General features: G+C 53.7%; 1 protein-coding gene and 1 long non-coding RNA gene across 3 annotated transcripts in view; one reads left to right on the top strand and one right to left on the bottom strand.

The window, feature by feature from the left end:
* LOC112475610 overlaps window positions 1–3,852 on the top strand; it is a 4,355-nt gene extending 503 nt beyond the window's left edge. The window contains exons 2-3 of the long non-coding RNA XR_003044770.1: window positions 1,699–1,835; window positions 2,305–3,852. This is a non-coding gene — a long non-coding RNA (uncharacterized LOC112475610). The remainder of the gene's footprint in view (window positions 1–1,698; window positions 1,836–2,304) is intronic.
* Window positions 3,853–6,418: 2,566 nt separating this feature from the next.
* Window positions 6,419–12,190, bottom strand: part of PLIN3 (perilipin 3) — a 15,604-nt gene continuing 9,832 nt past the window's right edge. For both annotated transcript variants that reach the window (XM_006904120.3, XM_006904121.3), the window contains exons 6-8: window positions 9,664–9,863; window positions 8,008–8,133; window positions 6,419–7,162 (exon numbers count right to left, since the gene is read on the bottom strand). In XM_006904120.3, the coding sequence (XP_006904182.1) occupies window positions 6,821–7,162; window positions 8,008–8,133; window positions 9,664–9,863 (668 nt within the window). In that variant the 3' untranslated portion in view covers window positions 6,419–6,820. The remainder of the gene's footprint in view (window positions 7,163–8,007; window positions 8,134–9,663; window positions 9,864–12,190) is intronic.

The raw sequence follows: 12,190 nt of genomic DNA on the forward strand, positions 1-12,190 counted from the left end.
TTTTCAAGGTTTTTAATATGCATTACTTTGGTTATATCACAAAAATACTTTTACAGTATATATTTCTATTTTCATTTTATAGAGAAGGAAACTGAGATTCATAGAGATGAAGTTGTAATATATGTAATTTCTTTAGTAACAAAGATGAAGAAACATACTGAAGATGATTTTATAAACCACAAGTAACTACAGCATGGTCCCAGCCAGAGGTAGAGCTTTTGAGGGTAGCAGGGTTTTCTATGATAACAAAAACTCTGAATAGTATTACCTAACGCGCCACGCTCTGGAAACCGTGCTGGGGACAGAGGGACAAGGCCTGCGGGAAGCAGGCATGCGGTCTGGAGAGAAGGGGACCACGGTTTAACGGGAGGGGGTCATTTCCATGAGCGATCGGTGCTATCCAGGAAGTAGAATTAGGGGCTGGGATCATGGGCGAGACGCCTGGAAATGGGAGGGCACGGCGGGCTGGGGAAGCCCACGTAGTGGGAAGAGGGACAGCAAGATGGCATCTCTCGAAGTCGCCAACGCGACGCTTTAGAACTGACAGGGGTCCTAACCTTCCGGGCGTCCCGGACCCAGGTGGACACACCCACGGGGCGTGGGTAAGACGCAGTAGCCAGCACCCATCGTACTTCTAGGGGCCCGCGAAGATGTTTCGTTTCTTTTCAAATCAGAAACAAAAAGGAATAGTATCCAGCCTGGATTATATTCGTCTTTATAACAAGGCAGTGGTAAAATGTAATTTTTATTATTTTTTTAATGGAGGAGGGGGCCCATGAAATTATTAGTGCCTTTGTCTGGGCCCCTTTAGCCTGGAGAATAGAGGTGCCTCCTCTCAAAATACTGCTTGTGGGTGCAGAAACTAAATACAGGCGCTGACAAGGACATGGCGTGGAAAAGCATTTATTAAAATATTTTTTAAAAAACAAATTAGCGACCCATCGTTGGGCGAATGGATAAACAAAATGCCATGATGTTGTATCCATTCAGAGGACTAGGTATTGTTCAACCTTAAAAAGGAAGTTCTGACCCCTGCTACCACGTAGATGAAACTTGGGGACATTAGGCTCTGTGAAGTGAGCCAATCAGGACAAATGGACAAATGCTGTGTGATCCCACTCATGGGGGGTCCCCAGAGGAGTCAGATTCACAGAGACAGGAAGTAGACGGTGGAGCCAGGGGCTGGGGGAGGGGAGGGGAGTGAGCGTGTGATGGGGACAGAGGGTCAGTTCTGGAAGGTGAGAACGCTCTGGAGATGGACGGTGGGGACAGTGGGGACGGTGGCACAGCAACGTGCGTGTGCTTAATGCTGCTGAGCTGTGCGGGGGGTCCCCAGAGGAGTCAGATCCAAAGAGACAGGAAGTAGACGGTGGAGCCAGGGGCCGGGGGAGGGGAGGGGAGTGAGCGTGTGATGGGGACAAAGGGTCAGTTCTGGAAGGTGAGAACGCTCTGGAGATGGACGGTGGGGACAGTGGGGACGGTGGCACAGCAACGTGCGTGTGCTTAATGCTGCTGAGCTGTGCACTTAACAGTGGTTGAGATGTATTGTACCACCATTTAAAAAACTTTAAAAAAATACTTGTAAGGCAATCGCTTTAAAAATACTTTTGAAATAGAGCTATATTGAAACAACAGACATCTCTTAGGGATATATATACCTTTATCGCCATATGAACTAACAAGATCTAATAACCACAGCCATGTACTCGTGCTGAGTGTCAGCTCTACTCGGGGCCATCTGCAGCAACGTGATTTGATATGAAAATACCTGTGGTTTTCAACTGGAGATAAAGTCACAAGTCCTGCTGTTGCCTTCGTTCATAATTAAGGAAATGGTAAATACCGGTTAGAGTCACCGAAAAGGAAGATGTGCATTTCTTCCCATCAGTTAGTTCATGGGCACCCCGAATTCCATCATCGGGTCCCCCAAGAGGTTCATGGATCATAGGCCAAAGTTTGCTTAAAGGTTCACGGGAGGGAGATGCACCCTCCCCGCTCGGGGCTCTTACTTAATGCCTGTCTCCAGTGAGGGAGACATTTTATTGAGCACCTACTGTGTACCAGACATGTCTAGGATCTGGGGATACGTCAGGGAGCATGAAAGAAGTGGTCCCTGCCTTTGGGGACTCCAGGGCTGGAGGGGGAGAGGGCATTAAACCCACCATCCCATGCCTCTCTCCCCGCCTGCCTCACCATCAATGATTTTACGTGCCTGTCCCAATGCCAAACATCTGGGGGGGGGGGAGGCGGCTCTGATCTGTGTCTCAACCTTTCCAGGTAGGTTAGAACGTGTCCATTTTATAGGTGAAAAAACTGAGACACGGAGAAAAAGAACAGAATGGAGCATCCTGGCTTCCGTGGGAAACCCTGGGCTGCAGATGGATACATTTAACCACCTGCAGACAGGTGTGGTTGGCCCGCTCGCTTCTTCGACAAGACAAGGACAACCTTCCAGTTTAGGTCTATGATCCTATCCAACCTCTCGTCCTCCTGTGCCGGGGAGGACAGCTCTCCACGTGGGTGCCCATTTTTTTCAGTCCTGCACACGTGTACATGAATCCGTGAATGTGACATTTCGTATTCCTCAGTCTGGTTTGGCTTTTTTTCTGACATCCGCCAGAAGTCAGCCAACTTTTTTTCTGTAAAGGACCAGATAGTAAATATCGTTGTTACAACCACTCCGTGCTACAGTTGCAGCTTGAAAGGGGTCACAGGTGATACATCAAGAAATGATCACGGCTGTGTCGTGTCAGTAAAACTTTATTTACAAAACCAGGCGGCGGGCCGGACAATGGCTGTAGTCAGCCGACTTGACATGGATGGTGTATTTAGCTTTATTCTATCAATGTCTCTTAACATGTTTCTAATCCAATATATGTAACCCCATTTTTTTTCATTAAAAAGTATTGGGGGACATTAATAACCATTTTTTAAGCGGGTTATGTCTAAGCATGACTGTGTCACGACTTATTGAGTCCCCCGTCGTGGGATGTGCCGGCTGCTTCACTGTTCCCCCAAACAGGCGTCATTACCTGACAAGTCAGGAACACAGTACGGGGTGAGCGGAAGCCCGAGTGCTGGGTTTGAATCCTTACTCTGACACTTACCAGCTGTGAGGTGGGGCCGAGGGTGAGCCCTGTGAGTTGTGCCTCGGTTTCCCTTTGTGACGTGGAGATATCAGCATCTGCCCACAGGGTTTCTGTAGGGTAGCTCTCGAGAAGGGAAACTTCTGGGACTTCTCCCACGTGGAGAAGATGCATTCTCGCTCTTGCTAAATATTGGCCATCATTCTCCAGACCAGCGCTCCCTGTTTGCACTCCCACCAGAAGTGAACAAAGGGCTCACTTCCCCCGTCCACCACCGAATGTTACTTTCACTTCTAAAATTTGCATTTGAAGTATAATTCATAGGTGCTAAAGTGCATAAATCTTAAACGGACAGCTCAGTGGACTTTTGCAAAAGCACGTACTCTTCGTAGCCACCACCCAGATCATTTCCAGGCCCCAGGAGTCCCGCTGGCCCCTTCATTAGCCCCTGGCCGACTGCTATTCAGACTTCTCTCATGATAGTTTAGTTCCATCTGTCTCAAAACTTCATTGACGTTTCACTCGCGATCATGCCTGTGAGTTTCATCCACGTAATTACAAATACTGGTAATTTATCCTTGTTCCTTGTTACATAATATTCCACAGAGTGACTGCCCACTTCGCTTCTCTGGATGTGCACTTGGGTAGTGTTCCAGTTGGGGGCTGTTCCGAATAAAGCTGCCGTGAACATCTGCTCAGATTTAGCGTGGGTATGAACCCAATAACAGGGCTGCTGAGACACTGGGGAGTATCCCACGTGTTGCTTTTGCGAAAAGGCTTTGTAAATCCTTGCCCATTAGACTCGGAACCCCCCAGGAGAAAGCACGGAAGATCATTTCGGCTCTCTAGTGGGCCTGGGGGGTGAGCTCACTTCTGTGCCTCAGTTGGGAACGGACACCATGCTGGTCCAGCCCACCGTTCCAGCACTGAACATCTGCCGCCCCCAGCCCCAGCACTGCCACTGTCCTACGGCTAGAGACGTGCCCACATCCTTAGCCTCAGCAATGTACGTGTGGCTCATTGATGGTCTTTATAGCTACTGCAGCAAAACACATCACGGCTTTTAACTACTGGGAGAAATATTTGCGTCTAAGCAGTAAGATGGAACGGGAAGCACAGAACGGTGGTCTCGAGCAGAGGCTGGCCAACTTTTTCTGTGAAGGATTGGATGGTAAGTATTTTACGCTTTGTGGGCCACGGGCTGCACAAAAGAGAAGACTCTCCCTCTTTCCACCCCACCCTTTACGACAGGCGATTTCCCCAGAGCCGCTGACATTCTTCTTTTTATTAAGAAAAGTCTGCAATCTCATCCGTCGGAACAGGGACAAATGCAAAAAAAGCAGGATGGATGCTGCCATCTGTCACGGTACAGTCGACTTTATGAAGTAACGTGGAAAAATGCGTTCACAGCCAGTGAGTTCGTGCTAACTTGTTACGCGGCCATCGCTAACTATCCCGTTCCGCAGAGGGGGGCGATGATGGGCAGAGAGGGAGGCGGGTCAGCCAAGCTCCTCCAGGGAGTTGAGGGACATACAGAAAGACGAGGACCCCGACTCGCTTGCCGGGCCCTCGTGGGCTCCGGCGCCAGCCCGCCTGGGTCTGAGGCCCGGGGCTACCGCTTCCCGATCGGGAGGCTTTAGAGCGAATCATTTGATTTCTAGCTGCCTCAGTTCCCCCATCTGTAAAATGGGACGATCAGTAGCAACTACCCAGAGGCTTGAGACAAGGACGGGGCCTCCGTCTACCAAGTGCTCAGATTAGCACCTGACTCACCGCGATGGCCAGTTCCAGCCTCTGTATCGTTAGGCACGATATGTTCCCTGCCGTATCAACGGCCCCGTTTGGGGAAGCACAGTGGGCTCACTTGAAAGGCAGGAAAATGAGAGTTTGAGATACTAGCAAACTCGGTGGTCTCACCTGGCGGTGATTCTGCCCCCCGAGGATACTGGGGAACGTATGGGGACCTCTGTGGTTGTCACCACTGGGGAGGGAGTTCTCCAAGCATCGAGTGAATGGGGGCCAGGGATGCTGCTCGATACCCCCACGGTACCTAGGACACCCCTCCTCCCAGAGAACAACCTGGCCAAATGCCCATTGTGCCGAGGAGGACAGACCTGAGATGCCCTAAGTAGCAGGCTCTTCCAATGCACGACCCATGCACCCTTCGCACTATAAGACGCTGGAGCCAGATCTCAGATGGCGACACAGGGGCAGATGCAAAGGCCCCTGCCCGGGATCCCACACCGGGGCGTTGGCTGGTAGACTCACATCCCATCACCGAGCTGGAGTCCGGCGTCACTCGGCCAGCCCCGAGGAGCACAGGACACCTGGCCATCGGGGACATGCAATAACGGAATGGGCAGATTTGTGGCATCGCAGACGAGGCTGAGAGTAGGCAGCGCCCCTCCCTGGCTGCGAGCTTCTGTTTCTTCATTGGTAAAGTGGGGACACCTGACCTGCACTGCACGGCTGAGACGATTAGAAGGGGGGGTGTGTGAGCCAGCCCTGGCCCAGAGCAGCACCAAGAGGATTCGGCTTGAATGCGGCCGCCGCCGCCGTGACCGATGGCGCCAACTCAGGCGCCAAGAACGTGCACATGTGTCATCTCGCTGTTATGGAGGTCGGAAGTCTGAAGCGAGTCTCACCAGGCCAGTCAGGTGACAGCAGGGGCCTTCTGGAACCTTTAGGGGAAGATCTGTTTCCTGCCTTTTTCGGCTTCTAAAGGCACCTGTATCCTTGGCTGGTGGCCGAACCCTTTGTCTCCGACCCTCGCCCTCCAGCCTCTCTCTTCTGTAAAGACCCTTGTGATGACACCCGGCCCACCGGGGTGATCCAGGCTCGCCTCCCATCTGCAGATCCTTAACTGAATCCCATCTGTAAAGTCCCCTTAACCGTGGAAGGGCCGGGGGATTAGGATGTGGATATTTTGGGGGGCCAGCCTGTTATGCTGTTTCCCCCACACACACACCTAGGAAGTCCCACTACAGAAAAAGCAGCAGCCTTCCCTCTCCGGACACACAGCTATGACATGGCGCGGGGCAAGACGGGGCACACGGGCCGGGAGGGGATGAAAGGCCCTCGGGCCCCGCTCTCGTCCGCAACGCCCAGGACCAAATTCGAGGACCTGAGGCCCAGCAAGTGTGGCGAGCGCGTCGCCGACGACCAACACGGGGCCTCGTCCGAGGCGCTGCGTGCGAACTTCAAGTTCGTAGCAGGTCCAGCCCTGTCCTTTTCACATCCCTGCGAGCAGAGCAAGGGTGGGGCCGAGACAGCCACGAGGCGCCCCTGACGTGTTTGGCTGCTGGGAACACACACGCGTACACGGCCTGCGCTTCGCTGCAGGGGAAATTTATTAAGGCAACGCTGACGCTCCAGGCATGATGGCCTGCTGGGCAGGCCCAGCCCCTGCTGTCTACCCTGTCCCCAGAGGCCCGCTTCACAGACCGAAGTCCAAGTCCAGTAACTAAAGATCGATGTCTGGGGCTTTCCCGGCTTTCAAGAAAGAAAAACAAATTTTTTAGAACCTTCTAGAAAAAAAAATTTCCAGAAGCCTCGCACTAATGATCGATGAGGTGAGGCTCAGAACGTGCTTTCTCGAATGGGGGAGGGACTGGTCCGTCTGGAGGACCCCAGCTTCGTAAGGTGGTAGCTGAGAAGAGCTGAGGGACAAGGGGTCCAGTGCAGCTGCTGGTCCCCTGGGGAGGGACGGAGCCCCGAGCCCCCTTCCTGTCTCTCTACTTCTTCTCTTCTGGGGCCTTCTCAGTGATGCTGGGAGCAAAGGGTCCCACCAGCCACATGAGGGGTGTGTTCTGGGCCACATACTTGACCACGTGGTCAAGGGCCTCCTGGGCCCTAGTGACCTGCTCGCGGCTCTGCGTCACGATGCTGCTGGACAGGTCCTGGAAGGAGTGGATGCCGGCGAAGGTGGCCTGGAGGTCTTCCACCTGGCGGTGAGCCTGCTGTGCCTGGTCCTTCACGTAGGTGGGCAACCCCTGGATGCTGGAGCCCAGCGAGGCGCAGGTGGCCTGCAGCTGCTGGGCAATGTCACGGAACATGGCGAGCGTCTGGGACTCGACCTGCGGAGAAGGGACAGTGGGGAGGGGGTGACGAGGACCACTGCTTTGGGGGAAACCAGATCCAAAGCTGGGAAAAAGGAAGTAGGGTTCTCCCGCCGACCTTCAGAAACCCTCCCACAGGGGGAGGCCGCCCAGCACGATGGCTTGGAACACTGGCTCTCTGAGTACTGAGCTGTGAGGAGTACACCAATCAGACCGAAAAAAAAAAAAGGGCACAGACATGTCTCCAAGGAAGACGTGCAGACGGCCAAGAGGCACGTGAAAAGACGTTCGGCTTCATTAGCCACCGGGGAAATGCCGCTCACACCCACGAGAGCCACGGCCCAGAGGGGTTAAGCTAAGCAGCTCTAATGGTAGAGTAGGCAGACCGAGACTGGGGGCATCCTACACACGAGGCGTGAGGTTGTGTGGGGTGTTGATGCCCTGAGAGCTGAGACACGAGCGACGCTACAGAGCGGGGTGCAGGGGGGATGCCTGGGGCAGGCTGGAGGGGCCGGGGAACGCCAGAAACCGCTACAACCAGGTGGGTACACGAAGGGTGTGATGGGGACACCGGGGTGGGGTAGAGGCAGTTTTAAGAGTTTTAAGACTCGAGGTGACTTCGGACACAGCTTAGAATTTAGCAGGTTGGGACACGTCACTCTCAAGTACCCCAGGTTCAGAGGCGACACCCATACCCACTAGGCAGGCTTCCTGGAGGAGGCGTCAGCGAGTCTCGAAGGCAGTTAATGGGCAGCGAGGTTAGGGGAAGCGTGCCCGGCAGGTTGGTCGGTGCATCGAGCAGAGGTGTGGAGGAGGAAGCCAGGACCCTGGCACCCCACGCTCCCCTCCCCCACCATGGCTACCTCTGGCTTCCCGGGGTCCCCCTCCGTGCCCTGGAGCTGCTTCTGGTTCCAGCTGAGCCACATCTGGTGTAGTTTCTCCTGGCCCTCCACCAGCTTCTGATCAACTCCCTGCTTGACGGTTTCCATCTGAAGCAAGAGAGACAGACAGAGGCCGCCTCGGTGCTGGGCCAGCAGAGCCCCTGCCTACCCCCAAGCATCCCGGGGAGCAGACTCCCCCAAGCATCCCAGGGATTGGGCTCCAGGGGCCTGGGAGTCCTCCTTTTATCTGAGATAAGGGGCGGGAAGGAGAGGGGGGTGCTGTTTTCAAACACCATTTTGTCGTGGTTTCTGTGGCCAAGAAGCGGCCACAAACTTTCTGCAGCTCGGCCCATTTAGTTTGCTTCTCTCCCTCCCCTTACAAACTGGGCCTGGCCACGTGCCTGGCTGTGGCCAATGAACAGAAGCAGACAGAACAGCAGCAGAGGCTTAAAGAGGTTTGCGAGAGAATGTTATTCAGCCTTGAAAAGGAAGGACATTCTGGCACCCGCTACAGTGTAGACGAATCCTAGAACATGATGCTCAGTGAAATAAGCCAGGTACAGAAGGAAAACACTGTGTGATCCCCACTCACAGGAGGTCCCCAGGGGAGTCAGATCCTTAGAGACAGGAAGTAGATGGTGGGGGCGAGGGGAGGGGAGGGGAGGGGAGTGACTGTTTGATGGGGACAGAGGGTCAGTTTGGGATGATGAGAAAGTTCTAGAGATGATGGTGGGGATGGTGGCACAGCAACGTGCGTGTGCTTAGTGTCACCGAGCTGTGCTTACAAACGGTGAAGGCGGTAAATTCTGTTATGTGTAGTTTACCACATTAAATATTTGTTTAAAAAAAGAAAGGAGATATACTTAGCAGAGAGAGAGAAAATAATAAGAATTTAGCTCTTTAAAGAACAGAAAAATAAAATCCTGGGGCGGGGGGATTTGACCGCAAAGAGGCAGGGGGAACTTTTTGGGGTGATGGAAATATTCCAAATCTCGATTTTTGTGGTAGTGATATAATATGCATTTATAGTTATAAAACTCTTCAAATGATGCCCTTAAAAAAGAGTGATTTTTATTGTATGTAAATTACCTCGATGAAACTGACTTTAAGCAAAAGAAAGAAAGAAAACGTGGTCAGACTAAGTTCAGGGGAAGAGCCTGAGCTAGCCTGCTGCAGGAGGAGCCCGCACGGGGCTCAGCCCCCAGCCAACCTGTCATGGGCTGAGGTGTACCCCAGGACCTCAGGATGTAACATGTTTGGTGATCAAGTCGTTAAAGAGGCAAGCAAGATAAAATGAGGTCACTGGGGTGGGCCTTAATCCAGTATGACCGGGGTCCTCATAAGGAGATGGGACACAGACACGCACAGAGGCACGACCCCGTGAGAGCACCGGGAGAAGGTGGCATCTACCCACTAACGAGACGGGCCTCGGGGGGAACCAACCCTGCCCACACCTTCATCTCGGACTTCCAGCCACCCAGACTGTGGGACTTGGTATGGCGGCCCCTTGCAAACTCATTCAGCCCCCGCAGCCCACGAGCCAGCCCCGGCGGACATGCAGAATGGTGAGCGACCAGCCGCTAGGTTTGGGGAGGATTCGGGAGAGCGCGTGCCCCCCCGCCCCCCGCCAGGCCTCACCAGGCTGAGCGCCTGCTCCAGCTGCAGCAAGGCATCCCGGGCCCTCTGCCTGGTGCGCTGCAGTTTGCCCAGCGAGTGCTCGTAGGCCCGCTGGCGCAGCCGCCCGGACAGGGAGCCCAGACGCACGAAGTAGCTCTGCTCCTGCTGCTGCTGCCGCACCGAGGCGATGTCGAAGCCCTCCACGGAGGTGGCGACGTGGGCTGCGGGGGGTAGGGTGGGGGCGATGCGGGGAAGCATGGTGAAGGCCGGGACGCAGGCCGAGCTCGCCGCTCGGGCTGCCTCGCGGCCTGCTGCAGCGTGTGGCATTGATGGCCCAGGTTTCTGTGGCTCCGGCGCTCGCAAGCTTCGAGGCTTCGCATCGAGTGGAGGGTTCCCTGCCTCGGCTTCCCCATCTGCACAGTGGCTATGATGGGAACCAAACTTCCCAGGAGTAACGGCCTTCAGATGAGCAGGAGGGTCTGCGGACCACAGCCTGCGCGGCCCGCCCGGCCTGCTTCCAGTTTGGTATGAGCTGACACTACAGCCGTGCGCACCCATTACGTGTTGTCTTGGGCTGCTTTCAAAGTGCAGTCGTGGAGTACGTGGCCTCTCGGTCCCTGGAGACTAAAATACTTATAATCTGGTCCTTTACAGAAAAAAACACAGGCCGACCCCGTGTTGGCGCCTGGCACGTAGCAATAGCGGCCAATCTTTCACGATGTTCTAGGTGCTGCACTCACACTCCTATTAACTGTCTTAATAGAAGTTAGGTTAGCACCACCTCGTCCAGAAAGTGCTCATGAAGCTACAAGACCACAGGATGGAAGACTCCCTACCCTGATCGTTCGGCCTTCTGCTCTGAAACCTTCATGGAGTGGTTGTAAGTTTGAGCTTTCTAAGTAACCTGAGCTGCGTTCGAATCCAGACTCACGGGCTTCGTGATGCTCCGTAGTGGGGGCCGCACACTACGGCCCGCGGGCCGAACGCCACTTGCCTTTATAAATAAAGTTTTACGGGCACGCAGTCACACCCATTCATGTACCTGCTGCCTATGCTTTTATGCTACGATGGCAGAGCTGAGAAGTCACAACGGAGACCGTAAGGCCCAAAAAGCCAAAACTATTTACCACCTGCCCGTTAACAAAATGTTTGCTACCCCCTGCCTGGTCTATCCAGAAGCGGTTTTGCCAGTAAGCCTCAGTTTCCCCTTCTCTACGACCGCTAAGTCAGAGCTGCCTGAAGTGTGAAAGGTGGACTACCCTGTCCTCAAAAAAAGGCACACAAATGAATGTTGAGCTATTTTTATTATCTACAGCAGACGATGCGGCTTTTTATTTATATTTATAGTGAGACAGTTTCCTTTCTAAAAGAATCTGGCAAAGTTGATTTAAAGAAGGCTATCAAACAAACAGTCCAGGGAATGTAAACGCAAGACCAAGATAACGTGAGAGTGAGAGAGACGCTCTGGTCAGACGTGAACGGCAGAGCTGTTCTGACGATTAAGTGAAATCTCCATTTTAGCCACATATTTGCGCATCGCCTAGGGGTCAGGAACTGTTCCGGAAACTAGAGACAGTGGAAAATAAAGCGGTCAAATTCCACGGGCAGCTGTTGACCCACTGCGCAATCAAGGTAAGCCTCCAGTTGGGAAGTCAGCTGTCTCTGTAAACACGATCAAAGTCTGGAAAAACACTGTACCCAGGGACGGCAAGTCCCCCACAGGGACAGAGTTGGCATTTTGGGGCTTCGAAGGCAGTACTTCGCCTCGATTCTCAGCTCTACCACTGCCCTGCAGAAGCAGCCTTAGGCAAAATGTAAATGATGGGTATGGCTGTGTGCCAATAAAACTTTATTTACAAAAGCGGGTAGCGCTCCAGTCGGCTAGGGAAGAGACGTCATGGAAGAATCATTTCATGCTGACATTTAAAAAACTGAACAAAAAACAAAGACATGGGACACTTTGTGGCAGCAAAATAAAACCCTGCATTTTTAGCAAAACAGATTCTTCCTATTCTCCCACCAAAGGCGGGTTTGCAAAGACTAACCCCAAACCAGCAGCGCTCTGAAACCACCCTGCCGATGTCCGGGACATCCCCCAGCCTTCCGGGAATCCCAGAGCTCTGCCCTTAGAAGTGAAAGCATCTTTGTAATCTAGGCCAAGGACATCTGGCAGAGTCCTGGCGTGTCTGGGCAAGCAGGCAGGGCCCCGTGGAGAGGGCAGATCCCTCGGCAAAGGGAAGTACCTGGAGGGGCGGGTAGACGGCTGTTCCCAGGGCCCAAGGCAAGCAGCACATCTAGTTTTCACACGCAGCAGCTCATATCTTCACCTGCACTCCGCCCAGTGCCTTAAGCATGGGTGTGCACGCTGATTCTCATCCACAGGGGGTGGATGTAGAAAACCAGAGCTGCCCAGACGCTGCTGTGACCCCAAGGCCTGGCCCCAAGACCTTCCTCCCTGCAGACCCTGCCCCTCCTGCCCTCGGGGCCTGGGACCCCGCACTGAGCCTTACTCAGGCTGAGTGCCTACTGTGGACCAGGAGGCACTGAA

Source organism: Pteropus alecto, unplaced genomic scaffold, assembly GCF_000325575.1.
Source record: "Pteropus alecto unplaced genomic scaffold, ASM32557v1 scaffold30, whole genome shotgun sequence".
In the NCBI taxonomy this organism is placed as follows: Eukaryota; Metazoa; Chordata; class Mammalia; order Chiroptera; family Pteropodidae; genus Pteropus; species Pteropus alecto.